Below are 24,083 nucleotides of genomic sequence, written 5' to 3' on the forward strand. Positions count from 1 at the left end.
ATCCATTAGCCAACAGTTGGGGAAAATCATCCATTTTTTTTTTTAAAGAATATATGTATGTATGTATGTATGTATTTTGGAGAGCACACAAGCATGTGCTCTCCTGTGAGCACAAGTGTGTGGGGTGGGGAGAGGAACAGAGTGGGAGGGTGAGGGGAAGGGAGAGAATCCCAAGCCGACTCCATGGTGAGCACAGAGCCAGATGTGGGGCTGGATCCCATGACCCTGAGATAAAGACCTGAGGCAGAACCAAGAGTCTGACGCTTAACCAGCTAAGCCACCCAGGTGCCCCCAAAGCCAGTTTTATATTAAAGTGTTAAATGTCATGTAATTTATCAACTCCCATACTGAAAGTGAAAACAGAATGTCAGTACAGAACAGTGGTTTACTCTGGTGATGGTGTGGCTGACTGGAAGCTGTGGTTCCTGCTCCACATCACGAGATGTCATCATACTACATACTGCTGACCTAGACAAAGATCAAAATTCAGAATTTTAAATATGGTCTCTACCAAACTTGTTTTGTGTTCATAGCATCATTCAGTCAAAAAATTCTAAGTCAAACCACTCTAAGTCCGGGACCATCTATATTCATTCTATTTTGGTCCAAAATATCCTCTATTTAAATAGTACTTTATTTCCTTAAACCTAATTTCTGTTTGGATGAATGCCCAAATTTATGCATCTGGCATTGGCAACAAACCTATCCTTCAAGGTTCAGTGAATGCAGTGCTAAAACCTCTACCATTTTATCTTTATCAAGGTCAGGATTACAAACACAAAGAAAATTAACCAAACTAATACAACTTTTTGAAGATTTCCTAAAGGCCAGTAGTCTGTTCTTCCATAAAACCCTAAATTTACCTGTATGTAGTAACCAGTTTTTAGCTGTTATGAATAATGTATTGTACACTTAAATTTGATCACATCACTTTATTACCATAAGATTCTTAGAAGTGGAATTAACAGATGAAAGCATATTAACATATGTGTACCTATTGCTACATTGCTAAATTACTTTCTAAAAAGGCTATACCTTATATGCCAACTTTAATGGATAACACTTTATTGCATGTTACTACATGCAGATGGAGAATCCCTGGCTAAAGAAATTGGAATGATTTCAGTTATTTAAACGAAAAAAAAAAATCTGAAAGGAAAAGCACATTGTTTAACCTACTTAAAACTCTGCTCAAAAATCTCAGCTTTGAGTAACACACTTCCCGCCTCCTTCACTGTTGTCACCGAGGCCCAGACCATCATTGTCTTTCACACAGGGTTGAAACAGCCTCCTAACTGGCCCCTCACATTCCGCCCTTGCTTTTCCAGTCGCTGCCCCAAGAACCCTTCTAAAACACCAGTGTATAATGTTCTTTGCTCAAAACATCTGGTAGATTCCAGGTTATCTCACTAAAAATGAAAAACAAAGTCCTTCTAATGACCCACAAACTCTTCCATTTCTATTTGGCTTCCCTCTTCTCATCTCCTAATTACCCCTGGTTGCTCGTCTTCTAGCCTCACTGGCCTTCTGGCAGCCCCTCGGAGAGGCTGGACTTTTCCCGGCCTCAGCCTGGGCTGAGCTGGCCCGTTGCCTGCAAATCTTTTCTCCAGGATACTCACATCCTCACCTGCCCAGATCTTAACTCAAAGAGAACCTTCTGGCTACGGACTCCAAACTCCATTACTGAGGCTTACTTGCGCTCAGATTTCTGATTGGACTCAGCAAAAGGGAGACCCTGTCAGGGGACTGATGGAGAGGGTGAGAGCAGGCAGGCAGTTTCCTTCCTCCCTCCCTCCACCTGGGCAGCGTGGAGTGGAACAGCCCTTGGCTAAAGCCCCCCCACCTGTGATTCCAGCTTCTGCTGGCCTTAGCAAAACTGTCCTTTGCTTTGCTTCTCTGTTCCAGGGTGGCAACTGTCCTGCATTGCCAGTCTGTTAGTTCACTTATCTCTCCCCTCCACCCCACCTTGTGTGTCCTCTTTTTTACAAGAAGTTTTCAGGTGCCACTTCAGTTTGCCAGCCAGTTCCTGTCAGGACTGGACCTTTACGCCATCCTGTCCAAACTTGCAACTCCCCCCGACACTTGCTATTTCCCTACCTTGCTTTGTTTTTTCTCTGTCATTTACCAAATTTCATTTATATATTTATATATATATAAAATATATATACTTATTAATATATAAATGAAATTTGATATGTATATAATAAATTTATAATATATCAACTACTGTGTATATATATATAATACATATATGTACACATAGTAGTTGATAGTCTGCTATCAGTTAGTCTGATTAGTATTAGTAGTTGATAGTCTGCTATCAGATAGTCTCCTAGTAGTATGTATATATATATATATACATACATACATACACATAGTAGTTGATAGTCTGCTTCTCCTTTTAGCATATAAACTCCATCAAGGCAAGAATTTCTGTTTTATTTGTCAATTGTCTTCAGCACCTTAACAGTGCACGGCACCCATGGGAACTTGACATATACAGTTGATCCTTGAACAACAAGGGTTTGAACTGTATGGGTCCACTTATATGTGCTTTTTTTTTTTTTAATAAATACAGCACAGTATGGTGAATAATTCCTGTTTCTTATGATTTTCTTAACACTTTTTCTCTAGAATATTTGTTATTGTAAGGCTTCCAGTCAACAGTAGGTGCTTGCTTAGTAGTTAAGTTTCAGGGGAATCAAGGATTATGTATGGATTTTGAATTGCAAAGCAGTCGGTGCCCCACCTTCCATGTTGTTCAGGGGTCAACTATGTAAGTTTTGAGTGAATACAATGAATGACCTACTTATCTAGCTTATAAATTTATAACTCCCTTCTTTTGAACTTGGAAATAAGTACTAAATTTGTTTTGTCAAGTCAGTGTATAGATTCTACAAGTCAGCACCGAACCCGCTATGGGTTGGCCTCGCAGCCAGTGGTGGATACAGACAGAGCCTCTCGCCCTTCTGGAGTTCCCCTTGATCACAGTTCTGCTACAGTCTTCTCAGGACTGATGGTTTCTATACTATCTGAAAATAATAGTTGTAGATATTTTAGGTTGTTTGCTTTATTGCACATTATATTTAGCAATAAAAATATTGTTCAAGATCTAACTCAAATCTCAGCTCTTTTCAGACTCTACCCCATTACTCCATCCCATAATGATTATTCCTTTCTCTGAATTATTTAACGTTTTTTAAATGCATGATTTGTTTGCTGTCTACATCTTAAAACATCCTTGATACCTTTTTTTTTTTTAAAGATTTTATTTATTTTATTTGACAGACAGAGATTACAAGTAGGCAGAGAGGCAGGCAGAGAGAGAGAGGAGGAAGCAGGCTCCCTGCTGAGCAAAGAGCCTGATGCGGGGCTCGATCCCAGGACCCTGGGATCATGAACTGAGCCAAAGGCAGAGGCTTTAACCCACTGAGCCACCTAGGCGCCTCTTTGATACTTTTTTTTTTTTAATTTATTTATTTGACAGAGATCACAAGTAGACAGAGAGGCAGGCAGAGAGAGAGAGAGAGGGAAGCAGGCTCCCTGCTGAGCAGAGAGCCCGATGCGGGGCTCGATCCCAGGACCTCGAGATCATGACCTGAGCTGAAGGCAGCGGCTTAACCCACTGAGCCACCCAGGCGCCCCTGATACCTTTTTTCATTTAACTCCTACTATAGCTCATTTAACACATGCCGTTTTGAACTTTATATTCTCCATTGCAGCTAGTGCAGATTATATAGATATAGACAGAATAGTTTAGTAGTAGTAGTTCAGTGGGTGATTGTTCATGCTACTTATTTTAATTTGAACAGCAAAAATTTCTATTCTATAGGGACCTCTTTTTTTTTTTTCAAATTACAGTTTTATGTAAAAGTTTTTAGAAGATTGGTTGATTTTTACATGCAGATATCTTTTTCTCCTGTTTGGAGGAGAGATTACTCATTTTCCTGAGGCATTTATATAATTATGATTAGGTATAAAAGTCTGTTTATTTTTTTTTAAAGATTTTATTTATTTATTTGACAGACAGAGACCACAAGTAGGCAGAGAGGCAGGCAGAGAGAGAGGGGGAAGCAGGCTCCCCACTGAGCAGAGAGCCCAATGCGGGACTCGATCCCAGGACCCTGAGATCATGACCTGAGCCAAAGGCAGAGGCTTAACCCACTGAGCCACCCAGGCGCCCCCTAAAAGTCTGCTTTTAAAATGCATCTTTGGGGATGCCTGGGTGGCTCAGTGGGTTAAGCCTCTGCCTTCGGCTCAGGTCATGATCCCAGGGTTCTGGGATTGAGTTCCACATCGGGCTCTCTTCTTGGTGGGAAGCCTGCTTCTCCCTCTGCATGCCTCTCTGCCTACTTGTGATCTCTCTCTCTCTCTCTCTCTCTCTCTCTGACAAATAAATAAATAAATAAAATCTTAAAAAAAAAAAAAGTCTTTGCATGCAAGTTAGATCATGTCTCTTAGGTACATGGAGGCACTGCTGTTTTTTCAACAACAAAAAAAAAACCCCAAACCGAAGAGAATGGCATTTGAATTTGGCCTTGAACAAAAGAGGTTTTATGTGGAGAAACTTCTGAATATGTATTGGGCACCTGGGTGGCTCAGTGGGTTGAGCCGCTGCCTTCGGCTCGGGTCATGATCTCAGGGTCCTGGGATCGAGCCCCGCATCGGGCTCTCTGCTCAGCGGGGAGCCTGCTTCCTCCTCTCTCTCTCTGCCTGCCTCTCTGCCTGCTTGTAATCTCTCTCTGTCAAATAAATAAATAAATAAATCTTTGAATAGTTATTATTTTCAATATTCAGGGAAGAGGAAGCATCTTAAAAAAAGGTTGGGAGGCAGTAAAGTAAAAGAGTATTTTTAGGAAAACAAGTATTTCCAGGAAAATAGTCTGGCTGAAACTGATTCAGTTTATAGACTGTCTTAAATGTCAGCTAATGAGTGTGGACTGTTTCCGTATTAGAGGAACAATGGAGGTCATCTGTACTAGGTTTAGTTTGCCAAGATAACAGGAAATAAGTATTTCCCCATTAGTTTTTTTTTTTTTAAGATTTTATTTATTTAGTTGACACAGAGATCACAAGGAGGCAGAGAAGCAGGCAGAGAGAGCGGAGGAAGCAGGCTCCCTGCTGAGCAGAGCCCGATGTGATCCCAGGACCCTGAGATCATGACCTGAGCCGAAGGCAGAGGCTTAATCCACTGAGCCACCCAGGCATCCCTCCCCAATAGTTTTAAAACATACCCAATTAAAAATTGTACATGTTATCATGAAAATGAAAGATTGTGAGATTTTTATATATGTCTCTAAGCTTTTTGCATAAGATCTTCTAGCATCTTTCCTGAGTTCAAAAATATTTATAGTACAAAAAATGACATTTTTCTTCAAAATTGTGTCCAATTCTTATAATAGGTCAAATAGGGTTACATACTAGCCTTTTTACATTTGTTCATTACAACTCAGTCTCTAAATACTAAATGGCTAAGATATATTTGCAGTGATTCTCAGTTGGTAACTTTTCTAGGAGCCTTGCGGTTTTATTTTTTTAATAACAATATGCAAACATTCTCATACATGAAGCATGCCCCCTTGAGCTGCCTGGCTCCCGATGCATAGCCCTAGTACTAGAGGGTCAGTTCTCATGCAGACCTCCTGCACAACTTGGTGTGAATTTCAGAATCATTCTTGAAGACCAGACTGTCAGAGAAATTAGGTAACTTTTGACTCTGTTTTGGACAAAGAATTTGACACACTCTCAATAATGGGTTCTTAAAAGTCAATATATGTTTCTTGGAGTATCTTTTAAAAGTTCTAGAATCAGTTTTACTTAAAATCTTGACGTTCATACAAATTTATTTTGACACATAATGTTTTATGCTAATCAACAGTATATAAAGTATTAAATATCTAAGCACAAAATTGTAGGTGGTTGAGCATGTGATGGTATTTAATAAAAGAAATACATCCATGAATGACTGTTTTCCCATATTCTTACCATTTGTGCCATGAAAATTGGAAAATTACTAGATTACCCGGAGCATTTATGGAAGGGAGAGGCTGTGCCTGATTTTTTTGGTACATCCCCTCACTGTACTCAGTCCACAGCTCTGTGTGAGACATCTGTTGAGGTACTATTTAAGTCCTGTGTCATCTGGCATACGGTATTCTTTTCTGCTATTTAGCAACTAAGTAAAGAATAAATCTTCACAATGTGTATCAAAGATTCAAAATGAAAAAGTATGTAAAGTCAAATTTATTTTAGGATATAGTAGTTTTCAATTGTTTGGGTGTTAAGAATAGCTAACATTGGGAAACTGTATTCCATAAAAAGAAAAATATGATAAAATGACATTTGGTATTTATATCCAGATAATAATGAAAGGTTGTTCATACCTTCATTCGCTCTGACCTTTTCCTTTTGTTACCCCCTTAGCCTAATGAGTTTTGAGAAGTAATTTTTCAAAGAAAAGGACTTTTCTTTGCTAGAATCACATTCTTATAGAAATTGTGGAAAATTAGAGAAAAGAATGAAGACTAATAATTACAATGTTATTACCTAGGAATAATGACTAAACAATTTGTTACATGTTCTTCATAGATTTTATTTTCCTTTCCACTTCCCATTTGAAAATGTTTTGTTTCTTGAAGAGACCCACTGTTTTATGGCCTGGTAATTGCAAATTGCTGGCATTTGGATTTGATTGCTTTTGCTTATTGACCATGTTTACCATGTTTTAAGAACCCTGTTCTAAGTGAATCAGGATTATTTAAAAGACAGAGGGTGGTATATATTTGTTTCTCTGCTTTTAAGTTATTTTTAGATGAAAAGCTTTCTTAATATTATTTTTTTTTATTGAAGAGACACATTTAAGGATCTTACTATATAATTAACACGAAGTCCAAAACTATATGAACTAAGAGTATTTCTCCAGCCTTAATGTAGACAGATTATGACATTTTACTTTCTTTTTAGATTTTTTTTTTAAATTTATTTATTTGACAGATAGAGATCACAAGTAGGCAGAGAGGCAGACAGAGAGAGAGAGAGGGAAGCAGGCTCCCCGCTGAGCAGAGAGCCTGATGCGGGACTCGATCCCAGAACCCTGAGATCATGACCTGAGCCGAAGGCAGCGGCTTAATCCACTGAGCCACCCAGTGTGCATTTTGCAGTTTTCTCTTGTTAGCATTCTAGTTTTTGTTTTGGGTGTTGTAGGTTTTTGGGTTTTGTTTTTTGTTTTTTGTTTTTTTTTGTCATGGGCAAGTGGTTTAAGATTTCCTTAGGGAACTGGGGAAGGTGGTGATACTACTATTTCTTTGTTCCCAGTTTATATTCTGAAAGATACCGGACCCCAGAGGGACACATTCGTAAGACTGAAAAGACCTATTCCATGCTAGACATTTATCCAGTGAGCACTAGAGAAAGTTGTGTTAATGCCACCTTTAGATAGGTTAGCCATCATGTCAACAACAGTATTATTTTTAGCTCTTTTTAGCACTTGGCTTTTGAATAAAATTACTTATCTAGTAGAGACTATCATGAAAGGAAATGTTAATGAGCTGCTTTCCTTAAACATTACATTATTCCTATAATTTTTGTTTGTTTTTAGTTGTGACTCTTCTCCTTGCAGGATATAGGCCTTTCTAGGACAAGACTTCATCTTTACTGTACCAGTTTATGCACCCTGCGTACAGTAGGTGCTAATAATACTGCTCAAGGAATATACTGTATGCTTTGTTTAAGGCAGCCAGCTGGAAGGAAACATGAAGTCAGTAGACATAAAAATGTCTGTGGTGCCTGACTGGGTCAGTTGGTAGAGCATGCAACTCTTAATCTTAATCTTAATCTTAATCTTAATCAAGATTAAGTTCAAGCTCCATGGTGGGTATTTTCTTAAAAAAAAAATAGTAATTTAAAAATGCTTGTGGTCTTAAAATCCCACTAATTTTATTTATTTTTATTTATAGACATGCTTCCATCATTTCTTCAGAAAGCTGAAGTTGTCTCTGAAGCTTCTAGAGAAACTTGTGTAGCTTTGAGTGATTGCCTTAATCTCTTCACTAAACAAGAAGGGGTAGGTAGTTTGTAATTTAATTTTTCAATAATTTCGTGTTTTCAATAATTTAGTATTTTCAGTAATTCAATAAATCGCTGCTTTCAAATTGACCAAAAGTAGGAGAAAATAGTCTTAATAAAGAAAATGAAGAGTTGATTTTCACTAAAATTTAGAACTCCTTCATTCTTGATTAAGCCAGATGATTCTGATATAACTTGTATTCAAATCTAATTTACTTATACAGCTGTATTTGTCGACCACAGTTTAAAGTTCTTCTTAGAGTTCTTGTGGCATTTCAACAAGACTGTTGTGAAAATATTTTGGAAACCAAAGGTTTTATATGAAAAATACATATTTTTCTTTAGAAAATAAGAGCTGTTACATTTACCCATGTGAGTTGAGCTCAGTGGATTAAATATCTTATGTTCTTTTCCCCTTGCTCTCTCCCATTCACTTTTCTAAATATTAATAAGAGTGGTAAGTTTATCCATTAATAATTCTTTTTTTGAGGACTGAAAAGTTGTAAAGATGTGTTTTGGTTGTCTGCACTAGGGTTTTTCTTGTTTTAATTTTTTCATGATGTTAAATGCAAGCTAAGCAGCCATAGGCTTTCTCTTCCATTTTTTTAAATTCTCCATATATGTACAGTCTTCAGCTTTTTAGAATAAGACACCAGATTTCTCATTCTGGTTACAATTTATTTGTACCTTTTAATTAGATATTAGGTTTTGGTAAAACAAGATAGATGAAAATGATTTTGTATGTTTCTCTCACATATAAAGATCTAAAATTTTATTTTCTTGTGATTACAGTGGAAGCCCTGTGAATTCAGATAAAAAAAATTTTAAACACCAGCTTTGTTATGTATACCACAAATTCCATATTTTATTTGGAGAAAAAATGTGAGTGATCTGAAATTCATTTAAAACAAATTTACAGAAAGTCTTTCAATAACTATCACAGGAAAACATAATTTTTCATTAAACATTTTAAATGGTTAATTCTTCCAGTACTGTTTGAAAGCATCCCCTCTCAGCATTTCTGTTTTTGGTGATTTCATATTCTAGGTTATTTAAATGAGGCATGATTTAGTGATCTAAATAAATCTAAATAGCATTGTTCAACATTTCTGAAATGAACAAATTGTGGTGTCTAGTAATTCAGGTAATATTTAATACATTATAAAACTAAATCTCATTAATGTCTCTTAATGTGGTACCTGATGGATGTATCAATAATGTCTATGTTTTAGTTATGTATTGTTTCAAGGTAAATTCTAGATTAGAAGCAATTTAATTTCTGGAGAAAAGCCAGCCTATGCTAATTTTTAAACTGTTTGCTTAAAAATATAGTCTAGTTGGGGCGCCTGGGTGGCTCAGTGGGTTAAAGCCTCTGCCTTCAGCTCAGGTCATGATCCCAGGATCCTGGGATCGAGTCCCACATCAGGCTCTCTGCTCAGCGGGGAGCCTGCTTCTCCGTCTCTCTCTGCCTGACTCTGCCTACTTGTGATCTCTGTCAAATAAATAAATAAAATCTTAAAAACAAAAACAAAATATAGTCTAGGTAATTACCTCTTTGAAAACCCAGATGTGCAAGAGTATATTAGCCTCAAGTTTAAACTAATCAGACTTTTAAATCTGTCGTGAGGATTAAATAACATAATATAAGCAAAATACTTAGCATAGATCCTGATACATAGTAAGCCCTTTTGAGTAAAAATGAACAGTTACTATAGGATGCTATCCAATTAACACCTGTGACCCCTTTTCTCTGATGGCGTTTTGGAGCTTTTGTGTCTTTAGCTATTTAACTCATTTTGGGAGGAGGTGGTATTATCTAAAGAAAATTTGAGTGTTTGTGGAATAAGAGTGTGTTCTTTTCATCCTTATTATGTATTATTCAAGTGTCAAAGGGCTACTGAAATTCTCCTAACCTTGGTATTTCCATCTTTCAAATAAAGGAGACCATACTGTAAGTCATTAACAGGCACTGGTCTGAAAGTCTAATGGACCTTTTTAAAATCTCAAGTCTTTTTCCTAACCAACCATGGGCAAGTTTCTGTAAAATGAAAATGTATAAACAGCTCAGTGTCAGATGTGGGGGTCAAATGTATATAGATGAATAAGAACTGTGTGGCACACGGTACTTATTTAGGAAATGGCATTTATTGCTTCAAATTTGCAAAGTAGCTTTAAGATTCTTTTCCAGTAATGCTATAAAATAGCAATTCTGTGAGGTTCTTTGGATTTCTTTCTGGGAAATAGGATTGTAGACAATGGAAAGGGCCTCCAAGTATTTAAAAGACAAATGGCATCATTGAAGGTAGTTTTTCATATGGCTAAGACCTACAGCATAGGAATTTAATAGTGTACTTGAGGGGCACCTGGGTGGCTCAGTGGGTTAAGCCTCTGCCTTCGGCTCAGGTCATGATCCCAGGGTCCTGGGATCGAGTCCCACATCAGGCTCTCTGCTCAGCAGGGAGCCTGCTTCTTCCTCTCTCTCTTTCAGCCTGCCTTTCTGCCTACTTGTGATCTCTGTCTGTCAAATAAATAAAATCTTTAAAAAAAAATAATAGTGTACTTGAGGTCATCACAGCATAACTAGGTATTGTAATGCTTTATTTATCTGGAATCATAAATCGTATTTGGGCTATCTAGAAATTTGTTAAAAGAACAGTCATAAACTTTGAACTCACAGAGACCTGGGTCTAATTCCATGTTCTGCTCCTTAATCTCTCTTTGCCACAGTTTTCATATACAATTACCTTTTCAAAATGGTAATCAACCAAAAAAGAGTGTTTTGAAAAGTATGTATGATCATCTTGGCAAAAAACCTTGTATGCTACCTGGCAGGTAACGAGGATCCAGTAGATCTAAGTAATCCCAGCCCCCGTTGCCACAAAACTATTTTTATTCTAATATTTGTGATGACAGTTCTCTCTCTCTCTCTCTTTTTTTTTTTTTTTTAAAATATTTTATTTGTTTATTTGACACAGAGAAAGATCACAAGTAGGCAGAGAGGCAGTCAGAGAGAGAGGGAAGCAGGCTTCCCGCCAAGCAGAGAGCCCAATACGGGGCTCCATCCCAGGACCCCAAGATCACAACCTGAGCCGAAGGCAGAGGCTTAACCCACTGAGCCACCCAGGCACCCCTGTGATGACAGTTCTTTTAAATGTTATGCATTTACATCTTATACTAAATTTTTAACAATTTTATCTTTTCTTGGGGCCTCAGCATTGTCCTTTTGTCCATGTTGTATGTTCATAATTACTCTGATTCTTAGCACAGAGATGCCGTCAGAGGATAATGTTTATAGAATTCTGTAATTTGACTAAATTGCCCAGTCCTGCTAATGCTCTTGAATTCACTTTTGCTCTTTATGGGTTTTTAAATTTTTTTCTCTTGATTTTTAGCTCAGCTGTGTGCCTGTTTATAACAGTGGAATACTGATCCCTTCTGGTTTACTCCTTTCTCATGTTGTTTATGAAAAAAGAAAACCAGATAACCAGACTTGGTCAAATTCTGTCCACAGTAAGAGCAGGCTGGCTCTGGATGAGAAACATAGGGGTTTACAATGAGGACAGGCCTTAGTGCCTGGATTTGGGGCTTTCTATTTCTGCGGTATGTGAGTATTCTTTGTTTATTTGGGGATGATCTGATATGACCCAGATATTCAAGGTTTCCATAGACCTTAATAAATGGGGTGCATTATGTAGGCATATTTTACTTGTAAATAACACTATGTTGTTGAAAAAAACCTGCAAAATATAAAGCAAGCTGTAAAGCTTGTGATTGATTTACTAAAAGGAAACTTATTAGGTGTTTTATAATATAGGGGAGACATTAGAGAATATGAGTGCCGTAATTTGTATTTAACCTTGTTTGAGAGTTCTATTCAAAAGGCTAATGGGGTGCCTGGCTGGCTCAGTTGGTAGAGCACAGGGCTCTTAATCTCAGGGCCATGAGTTCAAGCCTCATGCTGGGTGTGGAGCCTATTAAAAAAAAACAAAAAACCTCTAAAGGCTAGAAACTGGCTTCATGAATTATTTTTGTTTCTGCAGTTTACCTCACTGTGTTATAAGTGGCTAAAATGTCACACATTAACATCAGTGGTCCCCTTCTTGTTCTGTGTATCATCGAGCTCCCTTTGATATTAATCAAACCAGTTTTTCTGAAGTAGGAACTTGCTTACTTAAAATTAGTGTAAGCTTATTCATAAAATATTTTATGCTTCTATGTTAAATTTCCTTACTGCTCAAGAGCTATAACCCAAAATTATGATTGGGATGATAGTGATGCTAAGTTTGTGGTGTAATGGAGAGATCTGGACCTTAAATTGGACCAACCAAAAGGTATTGCTACTTTGGACCAGCTGCTGGTATCTTTGGAGAGAAACCATGCCCTCCTTTGAGCTTCCAGCTCTGTAATGTCGAGGTCTCTAATATTCATTAGTTTTCTTGGCTGTTCAAAGGCCTTTAGTCATTTTGTCCTTCATTTCATTTCTTTGTCTTTCATTTCTTCCTGGTTATACCTTTTGGGCACTTATCTCTCTGTCATCCCTTCAGTCTCCTCCTCTCCCTCTGCTCTCAGCAAAATTCTTTGTTAAACATACATGGAGGCAGTGACTATATTTGCTGCCAGTTCCATGCCACTTCCAACCCCCAGTCTCTATCTTTTTTCTTTCCTTTCATTGGCATCTGCCTCCTTCTATCCTGCTCGAAAACAGCTTCTCTTTTCTTTTGAATCTTCTACTCCCTTACAGCTTCTGTCTCCCTATATTCCTTTCCAATTCTATTTTGGAAAATGTGATAATTTCTGTTTCTACTTTATTCCTCAACTAGCCCACTGAAACCATTCTTGCCAATAATCTTACTGCTAAATCAGAGGATACCCTTAAATTACCTTGCTTGTCCTGTGATGGATCTGGCATTTGACCACTACTTGCTTTTTGGAGTTCTTCTCAGTGATTTCCATGGTGCCTACCTCTTCTCACCTCTCTTTCCCTTAGCGCAGATCCTCCTCAGTTTTCTTCTGAAGCATCTTTTCTTCTGCCTGTGCCTTGAATGTTGGTGTCCCTGGTTTCTGTGGATGGCCTTTTCACTCAGCATTCTCCTTGGATGATCTTAGCCATTCCTTCAAACAGAAATCCATGATGACTGAAATCGCCACCTTAGATCTCTCCTGAGCTATGAACCAGTATATCCAGCTGCCTTTTAAACATTAGCATATGATTATAGCACAGGCATTTCAAGACCAGTGTGTCTAAAGCTGCATTATCCATTCAACTCAGAGACAGAATTACCACGTATCCGGAACCCAAGCCAAGATCATGGAAGCTGTCCTTAGTTCATCTTTCTTCCTTATTCCCCCACGCTTAATCAAATTCTGTCATTTTTCCTTCCTGTCTCTCAGCTGTCTGTCTCCCTGTCCTCCCTCTCCTCCTACCTAACACTTAGATCCCCCACTGCCACTCTGTGAGGATAAAGCTCTCAGGATTGCTCTGTTGGATGACTGCCACTATTTCCTCATCCCAGGTTCCATCCTTAAGAACTGGCTTACATACCCCTCCTAGTCTAGGGGTCTTTGCTATTGTAGCACTCACCACATTGTATCATTATATATTTACTTGTCTGATTATATATTTACTTAAAGAGCCCCTTAAGTAAACAAGTATATCATAGTTATTTTTGTAGCATCTGTGTCTGGTATAGTACTTGACCTGGAATAGACCTTTAATGTCTGAATGAGTTTGAGGACAGGTTTAATGTTGGAACAAAAAGTACTCCACCCCCACCAGAGCTTGATAGTTAGCTAGAAATTTCATTAGCCTGAACGTCCCACTTAAGTGTAGTATTTAGGAGGTGGGTTTTAATGTCCTTTGAGTCTTCATCTACCCTTCAAGCCCGGCTGGAGTAAGAAACCATCTCTTCCATATAAGTAGCTTTTACAGTAGTAGGATTAATACCATTGTTTTCCTCATTGCTCAAATGGTAGCCTAGAAAATGCATAAAAAATAAATACATGAAAAAAAAAAATAAAGTCCAGTTCAGTCTTTGTTGTGGAATTGGAAACCTCCACTCCTAAGTGTCAGCCTGAGTAAGGGTTAGTTCTCTTGGAGGCGCAAGGGTCCAAAGTGGATTCCTCTGCTTTTCCCTGGGGGAGGGCTGGCCTTTTAGAAGTTGTCAGGGCCCGCGTCGCCAGGAGAGGGCTTGAGCACACAGCCCGCTCTAGGACCTCGCAGGAGCCTCCGCGGGATGCACGCAGAGCACGAGTAGCAGTTTCCTTACTTCCTTCCCGAGAATTGCGGGCCGGCAGTCCGCTCGCTCCTTTGGAGGGGCTGTGTGCTGGCTCTCGAGATCCCGGGCAGGTCTCCACCTGCGCGTCGGAGGAGCGGGCCCCGCGGGAGCGGGGGCGGGAGAGGAGGGACTGGACGACGACCGCCGCCCCGCGGAGCCGCCTGCTGCAGGCCATTCAGCGCGCGGCTTGCACTCTCCCGGGCGAGCCCTGGAGGAGGGCGGCTCTGGCTCTGCGACCGGGGGGCGCTGCACCGACCTCTGGTGGCCCGAGGGCCGGCTCGGAGTCTTGAGCAGTGGGCGGCCAGGCTGCGCCTCTCCTTGACCTCAGTGGAGCCGGGGCGGGCGGAGGAAAGGTGACTTAGGGAGACCTTGCGGTGCCGCCCTGGGTCGCGCCTCCGGGCTGGGCTGGAGGGGAGGCGCAGGAACAGGCCGAGCGCATTTGTGCTGGAGCTGGCAGAGGAGAGCAGGGCGGAGCGCGCCCGCGGGGAACCCCAGATCCGGCCCAGGTGGGTGAGTGTGTGTGCCCGCTGGGGGCTTTGCGAGGTCAGCTTCGGGACTGCAGAGGACATGGGCGGGGGCGGGGGGGGGTGGAGGAAGGGGGAGGGCGGCCAGACGAGATCTAGGGATGTGAGTAGATCCAAGAATAGTTGGACTCCTTAGTGTGGAGCGGAGTGCGGCGGCGGGCGAGTGGGGAGGGGTGCGTGAAGCCGGGGGACCCTTCTCTCCCAGCCTGGCCAGGGTCTTTCTGCCGGTACGGTACTTGCGTCGGGTTCCCACAAGAAGAGCCGCTGAGGGGAAGAGACTGGACAGGTTTTTTTGTTTTGTTTTTGGTTTTTTTTCGGCTAAATATTGGTAGTAGGTCAAGTGGGGCCGGAGTGGGAGGAGTAAGGCAGTGAAAGACGTTATTGTCCTAAATAACCTTCCAAGTTAGTGATTTTTTGCATGTCTCTGCTCTGGCTGACATTGAGATGAACTTACCATCCGCTGTTCCGAGGCCACTAAATTTCCAAGGAAATGCAGGAGTGGATTAAAGAGAGAAAGGGAAATTATACTGGGGCTGGGGAGTGGGGAGGGAGGTAGCTTTGAACTTTGTTTTGATTAAGGATTTTTGATTACTCATAGGCTTTCTTTGTAGCCTAAACCAGTGAGAATCACGTTCCCCAGCACTCAGAGCATGTGGCTAGTTGTTTTGTGTTTTTTTGTTGTGCTGGTTTTTTCTGGATTTGGAGGGTGGGTAGTAGGAAAGCAAAGATGCCAGGGAAGAGCTCAGTACAGCGTTTGAGAGTTATTAAAGCTATTAAAAGTTTCTCAATTTTAATTAGGTTCAAAGACAGAATGAAAGCATTTTGATTTAAAGACATAGGGTATTTTAGCAGGAATCTTTTTCACAAGAGAAAAAAATGCTTGAAATGCGTGTTGGTGGAGGAATGTGTAGGCTAGAATATGGGTATCTAAGTGTAAATTTTCTTCTCAGTTTGAGAACACACCGAAGTTAATCTCTGGTCCAGATAATATTTTATTTCAACCCGGAAGCTGATGACTTTGGTAGGTTAGCTCGGTTTTGATTGAGTAGATATTTAATCTGAACATGATGACCGGGGAGCTTTATCAGCCTTTGTTCTAGTACTACTTTTACTAGACTGGGATCTTAAAGGAATTTTGTTTCACTGTGAATATGATTTCAGGAGTCTAGTCTCCCCTCTTTAGAACCTCTGTAAAGGTTAATTTCAGGGATTTTCTTTAGGGTCAGTGTGACCCACACAATTTCTGTACTCTCGGTTGTACACCTTGCAGAATGAGGGAAAATTTAAAAGTTCATTAGATTTTCCATAATAAAAGCACATGGGTGTAGTACAGGGTAGTATATAAATAAAGCCAAACACATTTAGAATACTGTACATAAAATAATCATATAAAATAATTATGTAATAGCATGCTCTAAGCTATGTGAACAATTTATAACATTTGCCATCTATATTCTTTAAAAAGCTTTTATAAATTTATTTGTATCTTGGCATTCAAATATATAATTGTGTTTATAAGCGCTGTGAGAATTATAAGAATTTTTAATTCCTTTAAAAAATTGAAATTTAGGGACACCTGGGTGGCTCAGTCGGTTAAGCGGATGCCTTCTGCTCAGGTCATGATCCCAGTGTCCTCGCATCAAGTCCCCCATTGGGCTTCTTGCTCAGCAGGGAGCCTGCTTCTCCCTCTGCCTCTGCCTGCCTGTGCTCTCTCTCTGACAAATAAATAAAATCTTTTTTAAAAAATTGAAATTTAGATTTTTTTACTTGGTCCGCATTATTCTACATTATTCCTAAACTTTTAGTTTGTAGTAAAGTCAGGAAATATATTGCAAATTAATCTTGGAAGCAGGAAGGACAGAAGTTAAATGTTTTTAATGTTTTTAAATGTATTTAATAGGAAGTTTATGTAGCATGAAGCTACATAAGGTTTTCATCTTGATAATTTGTGAAGTATTTGAACAAAAATACATGGGGTTGTAATTATTTCAGCAATATGAAAGGGAGAGGGAGTGTGTGTGTGTGTGTGTGTCTTTGTGTGTTATTAGCCTTGTCATGCTTGGTGTGGACCCAGGATCTTTTCCTAGGTCTTTGCATCACAGTAGTACCAAGCCTGTAACCTGCCTGCAATTATATTTGTCTTATATTTCTATTAGAGAATGCAGTGCCTGATTTATATTCTGTCTGACGAATTTCAATTGAGGTATAGCAGATACAATTTTCTTCTCATTTTAATGTAAGAGTGGTAAGGATCTAACCCTTATACATTTTTATAATGGTCCACCATTGATTTGATATCTGTTATTTTATGTCACATTTTTTCCTTAATTCAGTAAGTATTTACAGAGTGTTTACCTTGTCAGATACCTTGCTAAACTGGTCAAGGCTAGATGAATAGAGAAGGGTTTTCTTAAAAGGTTTTATCAAATATCCCTAAAGAGTTTGAATATTATCTTGGGCTGTTAGAATCACTGAAAGATTTTAATCGGGAGACATTTAATCAGATTTGCTCCTTATGAGAAGGATTAGAGGAAAACCTCAAAACATGGTGACCAGGTGCAGGAATTCAAGAGAAAGATAATCAGAGTCTGAACCAAGTTGTTGGCACCCAAAAGGAAAGGAAGATACAGAGCAGACAGACTTCAAAGATAACCTGTTAGGAGCTGATAATAGTTGAATTTAAGGAATGAAGAAGATGGAGTTGTAGATGACCCCCACACTTATGGCATATATACATCATTGGATGGAAGGTGACTGAAGAAGAGAGTAAAGGGAGTGGGGGAAGAATGAGTTCACCTTTGGACATGATGACATCCAAGTAAGGGTGTCCTTATTCATCCAATAAAAATTTATGAATTATTAGTATTGGAAGTCACCTGAATAAGCAGGGAGCTTGAATAAAGAATATCACATATGAGACCTATAGCTTGAAAAAGTTTGAAATCAAAGGATTGAATACTGATATTAAAAGGCAAGTGGGAGCAAAGGAAGCCAGTGGACAGCACTGAGAAGCAGCAGCCAGAGAAGCAGGAAAAGTCCAGAATATTGGAGGCCATCGGGGACAGTCAGGTCAAGAAGTTGAGGTAACAACTGAAATGTGTTCATTATGGTCTTGGATGAAGGAAGCATGACCCAGGAAGAAGCTAGATGGTAATGAGCAGCAGAGTACACTGGAAGAGAGAAAGTAGAAATAATGAAGATAGACTGATTTGGTTTCTATAGATAGTTATAATCTATGAACAATTAGAGTTTTACTCCTTTCTTTCAATTCTTACATCTCATTTATTTTTCATGTTCCTAATGTACTGGCCAGGGCCCTCAGAACAATGCTGAATAGAAGCTGAGATGGGGGAAATCCATCCTTGGTTTTGAAAAAAGACACACTTCTAACGACACATTATTATAAGTGTGATATTTAGTAAATACCATTTATCAGATAAATGTTCTTTTTCATTCTTATATTGTTGAGGGTTTTTTTTTTTTCAATCATGAAAGGGTGCTGCATTTTCTCAAATTCTTTCTGCATTTTGTAAGAGAATCATAGGCTTTTCTTTATGAAGGTAGCGAATTATGTATTTTTTAAATTATATTTTTAGACTTTTTCTAATGATAAGCTATCTTTCTGTACCTGGGATAAACCTTATTTGGTCATTATGTATTATCTTTAACATTCTCCTCGATTTTGGTTTCTTTTGGATTTTAGTATCGTTTATGAATGAGATTGGCTTATAATTTCTTTTTTTTTTTTTTTTTTTTTTGTTCTGTCCTCATCAGGGTTTACTATCCAGGTTATGCTGGCTTCATAAAATGAGTTTGGAAGTATTCTCTCTTTTGCTGTTCCTTGGAAGAGCAAATTAAAATGGTCTGTTCCTCCTTGTAAAAATCATCTTCCTGAGATTTTTTAAAAACTATTAAGTAGACATAGTTATGGTCATAGGACTATTTTAGTTTTCTCTTTCTTTTGGGGTCAATTATGACAAGTTACTTAGTTCCAGAAATTTATTCTTTTCATTTAAGTTAACAAAATTTATTGTTATAAGGTCGTCTTTTATTATCTTCTTTATTTATTTTGGATCTGTAATTAAATATTTTTTTTCCTAATGTTTTCCACTTTATACCCTAATATTTATCTGGATACTTCTAATAAATTTCTCCTTAAAAATCAGTCTCAGTAAGTCTTTGATTGTTTTTCAGAGAACTCTCTTTAGCTATTATTTGTTGCATCTTTTTCTTTTAAATTAATTTTTATGGTTACGTCTATCACTTTTCTTTGAGTTTATTTTTTTCCCTAGTATCTATATATTTATTATCCTCTGTCTCATGGAAGTGGTTATTTTAAAAAATAATGGTCTTTTCCAGATTTCAAGTTGTATGTTTCATAATTCTAGTATTTTATAATTTAGGGACTATATTCCTGCCAGTTTATCTGTTACTTGATTTTATAGACTCTAACAATGTATTTCTTAGACTTCAGCATTCCAGATTGAAGACTGCTAACATATGTAGAGTACTTCCTTTCTAATACTTAAAGCATGTGAAACTTTTGCCCAGGTTTTAACTACTTTCCATTTTTTTTCCTCTTACATGACTCCTTATTTTCATTGGTTGGCAATTCTGTTTCTCTTCCCAACTCGCTTCTCACCTTCTTCGTTTTTCCTTCACCCTCACAACTTCTTTTTTGCCTCTCGACAGTCTGCGTAGTGGAAGAATGATCATCATTCCCTAGCCTTCTCTCTTTTTTCAACTGTCTTTCTAGTTTTCTACCCTCATACTTGGAGGATTTTTTGGTGTTCTGTTCAGCGTATTCCATCTTGCTCTTTCCTTCTCCTCACAGCCTTGGCTCCAGCACCAAAGAAGATAAAGCAAATAATCTGCATCAGATTTTCTTTTGATGCTCCAGGGTTCACGCTTATTTACCACATGATCTTTGTTGTTCCTCACACACGCAGTCTATCCAGCTGCTGCTGCTGAAGTCCGGTCACTTTGGGCAAAAGCCTAGCAAGACAACACAGATGGTGGAATAGGGATCTGCTCTTATTTAGAATCCTGAGGCTCAAATGCCAGTATTAGTGACTCTCTTCTTGCTGTATGACTCTGGGTAGCTTATTCCAAGTCCTCGTGTTCCTCCCCTGTAACACAGAATTACTAACACAGTCCCCTTCCCTCTACTTCAGGAGTTGCTGTGAGACTTAAATAAGGATAAATCCATGAGCTTTATAAGAGACAGTCTTCCCACGCTTTATTTTCAGAAAAATCTTGAAAGGATTTTGTGCTCAATTCAGGAGTAGAGAAGTGGAGCGAAGTGGCTTGTGGCATGGGGTGCTAGATCAAAAAAACCCTGCTGGGAGGCAGTAGGTGTCCAAGGAATGAGAGGAAGCATAGAAGCTGTGCTCAGTGGTTGAGATTCGGGGAGGTGTCTGTCCTCTGGTCAACGGGAACTGGCGATATAGACATGTCGTTACATCTGGTGGCTGGATACTGTCCTTTAGAGACATCATTACCTATTTATTGTTTGCTCTATTCAGGATACTGCCTTTTTGAGCTTATGTGAGAAATCACCCTTCACCTACAATAATGTTTCTACAAAGGAGATTTTGTTGTTGTTAATTAAAAATTAAGTTTGTCAACTCTCCTTAGTAAAATGTGGTACTTGGGGTAGAAATGATTTAGTTTTGAATATTTTCCTCATTTACTTTTGTTGTTGAAGTTTGTGTTATGGATTAGTTGTTAAAAATCCTAGAGTCATGGACTCAATCTTGAATTTTAAAGCATCTAGTCTGCTGATCCTCAAAGATGTCACTGGGGTCTGGAGCAGGTACATAAGATGTATGCTCTCCAGAAGACAGACACAAGTAAAAGTACCTTCTTATTCACTAAGGTACCTTCGTAAAACATCGTTTGAAATGGTGATATAATTGGTCGGTTCACCTTTGTATTACAGATGAGGAGAGTAAGGCCTGGAGAGAGAGACCGCTACTTCCCCAAGTCTACATAGCTAACTAAGTGGGTGGGAGCTGCACTTAGAGCTAAGTCCCGTATTCTGCGTCCAATCTTGTTAGAAAGAACAGCCTCACTGTATCACACCCAGCCTGAATTAGGAAAATTCATGCATTAGAGAAGAGAGTCTACCTTGTTTCAAAGCTGATGTGGCCATCTACTAGCTAATACCTCAATTTGACAAAAGGATACCAGCTTTAGAAATAAGCAGATGGCCAAGAATATTGCAATGTCTTCAGATTTTGCACAGAATAACTGTATTCCAGGCTCTCAGCACGAAGTGCTGTCTTTTTGTGAAAACTGTACTTGATAGAGGTCACATTTTTAGAAAATACTGAATTCATCCATTCCTCTGGATAATCTGTATTTTATCCCTAAAATTAGACTATCAGAATGCTATAGCCTGGGATATACTTTCTTGATTTTTCTGAAAAATAGCCCTTGCTGAGTTGTAAATTGGAATTACAACCTCAATTTCTACTGAGGAGCAGCCCCCCCCCCCAAAAATAGCTTTAATGAAATTATTGATTATTTTGTCCATGAATACTCTTCATCCCCTATACATAACCCTGCCCAAAAAAAAAAAAAAAAAAAAAAAATTAGAGCTAAGGGCAAAGAGGGAGTTTGTTTTCCCTAAAGAACTGATAATTTTTTTTTCCTTGTGGACAATTAAAAGGGCATAATTATATTTCTCTTTCTGTTTTGGCCTTGAGAGAATTCAGAGCCAGATTGGTGGCTTGTCCACGGTATCTGTGTAGGCTCCATCGCTTGGAGGTCCTACACTACGTGCCCTGTCAGTAACTGTATTTTCATAGCCTTCCAAGTTGAAAATCAGTGGATTACAGCATTCTCTTGTGAATTACTTGAATGTGATTGTGCCCCAGAGTCCATTCATGTATGATGATTCTATTTTAGGATTTTTCTGCAAGTAGTAAACACCAAATAAATGGTTGTTACAGTGCTAGAAACAGATTTGTACTTTATACTGTGGTTTTACTTTATGTTGAGATATATGCATTTTGATTTTAATTGACTTTATAATAGATAACTTCAAGGATCTAAGTTAAAGTATATGGCAAATGTTATAATTGGACCCCCCCCTTTTTTTCCCATACTAAGGCAAATCAAACTCTATGTATATTTGACCATTTGAAAAAAAAGGTTTTCCTTCTTATTTTTATTTGTGGTAAAATACAGAGAGCATAAAATTTATCATTGCTATATAAACGCATAGTTCAGAGGCATTAAGTACCTTCTCAGTGTTGTGCAGCCATTGTCCCCATCATCTCCAGAACTCTCTTCATCTTGTAGTTTCCGCTCTTAGTTTCATATAAACTGAAATTCTATACCCATTAAACAATAATTCCTCATTCCCATCTTCCCCCCAGCCCTTGGCAGCCACGATTCAACTTGCTGTCTCCATGATTTTGACTACTTTAGGAACCTCCTGCAGATGGAATTACTCAATATCTGTCGTTTTGTGCCTGGTATTCTTCTCACTTACCATAAAGCCTTCAGGGTTCATCCATGTTGTGTAACAGGTGTCAGATTTGCTTTCTTTTTAATGCTGAGTGATATTCCATTTTGTGTATATTTTCCTTCACCATTTTCCTTCGCATTTTCCTTCACCATTCACCCATCATCGATGTTGCACTTGTGCTGATTCTGCCTTTTATCTGCTGTGAATAATGTAGCTATCAACAGGAGTGTACAGGTACGTTTTGGTGTCTCTACTTTCAGTTCCTGTGATTAGGGACTCAAAAGTGGAATTTCTGGATCATATGATAGTGGTCTTTTTCATTTTTTGAGGACTTGCCATACTGCTGTTCAGAACACAATTTTCAAATTTCTACCAACAGCGCATAAGGATATTACTTGTTCTACAGCCTACCCAATACTTGTTTTCTCTTGCCATTGTTTCCATATGGTAGTCATCCCAATGGGTGTGAAATGTGGAAAAAAATTTTTCAATAAGTAGAGTTAATCACTTTTTGATCCAAAGGTCAACCCCAGGTTTGACAGACTGTCTTTTCCCACATTGTCCCGTAATTGACCTGCAGAGCCATGATTTTCCTTTATTTTTCAAACCATTCAAAAGTTGCCCTTGTTGAAGTGTGGTGGAAGGCACACACCCCTAAGTCTCCCTTGTGTCCCCTTCTTTTTTCCCCTCCAGTTAGTGAAAAAGCAGCCGCACAAAACAAGGATGATTCTTGGTTTCCGTGGACTTAAGACTTGGCTTAGGTCTAAATATCCATATTCCACTTTTATTTTATCTTTCTGTACTTTAGATAGCAAATGTTTCCTTTCCATTATACTTTGAAAGATCATTGCTTAATGGATCTTTTTATCTTGTCTACAGAGTCAGCATAGGAAAATGAAAGTTAAGATGTATTTGAATCACCACAGATATAAAATATGAAACAAGGAAATTGATATACTTAAGAAAAGTCAAGCCTACCTTCGCTTGTCCATAGGAACTAATAAAGTAAAATATCAAAACCAGAAATTGGTTTTTGAATTGAACAGGGAATTTAACATATTCTATAGGGAAATTATTTGATAGTTAGCTATATTTAGGAGGACAAAATTTCTATAAACCTTGAAGTCAAGGGAAAATTTTAAAATAAGATAGAAAATTGGGGGAAATGTAACCACAAAAGTATCTTAGAGGGTCATCAAATTTTCCTCCATTTGTAAGAATCCTCTCTTCAGCTTCCTGCCCAGCTAGACAGTCATTTTACGTGCTCATGACCATTGTCATCAGTGGATAGACAGGCAGTGTACTCCAGTCCTTACGAGCTTGATGCCTGAGTCACACAGACCTGGGTTTGAATACCAGCTCTGTCACTTAATAGTTATGTGATCCTAGACCAATCATGTAATCTCAATAAGCTTGTGTTTCATCATTGTTAATAACACCTACCTCACAGGATTGTGGGAGGGTTATTTGAGTTAGAATGCCAAGTATTTATCATGATTTTGACATATAGTAAACACACCTAGGTGTTAGCTCCTGCTCTTCCAGCTGATGATATGATTATTATACATGAGTTTTCTCTTAGGATCACCCACTCCACTGTAGGAAACCTAAGGATACTAGAAGGTTAAACCTTCCATTAAGGTGTAGCTTTTTTCTATTTTTCTTTTACTTCTTGTCTGTACTTTGCAACACCACAAAAACGTGTTTTCTGTCTCCTGTGACAATACCTCCGTTATTTGGAGC

The 24,083-nt window shown here is 38.6% G+C and overlaps 1 protein-coding gene across 5 annotated transcripts in view; it reads left to right on the forward strand.

Moving 5' to 3' along the window:
• The window catches only part of OSBPL1A (oxysterol binding protein like 1A), a 242,145-nt gene that overhangs the window by 104,373 nt on the left and 113,689 nt on the right, over nucleotides 1–24,083 (forward strand). For 2 of the 5 annotated variants that reach the window (XM_044243255.1, XM_044243256.1), the window contains one exon: nucleotides 7,956–8,062. In XM_044243255.1, coding sequence (XP_044099190.1) covers nucleotides 7,956–8,062 — 107 coding nt within the window. Of the gene's footprint in view, nucleotides 1–7,955; nucleotides 8,063–14,700; nucleotides 14,850–15,035; nucleotides 15,091–24,083 lie in introns of those variants that run through there. The other 3 variants (XM_044243257.1, XM_044243258.1, XM_044243259.1) reach the window with 3 other exon arrangements.

Source organism: Neovison vison, chromosome 3, assembly GCF_020171115.1.
Source record: "Neovison vison isolate M4711 chromosome 3, ASM_NN_V1, whole genome shotgun sequence".
NCBI classification, from domain to species: Eukaryota; Metazoa; Chordata; class Mammalia; order Carnivora; family Mustelidae; genus Neogale; species Neogale vison.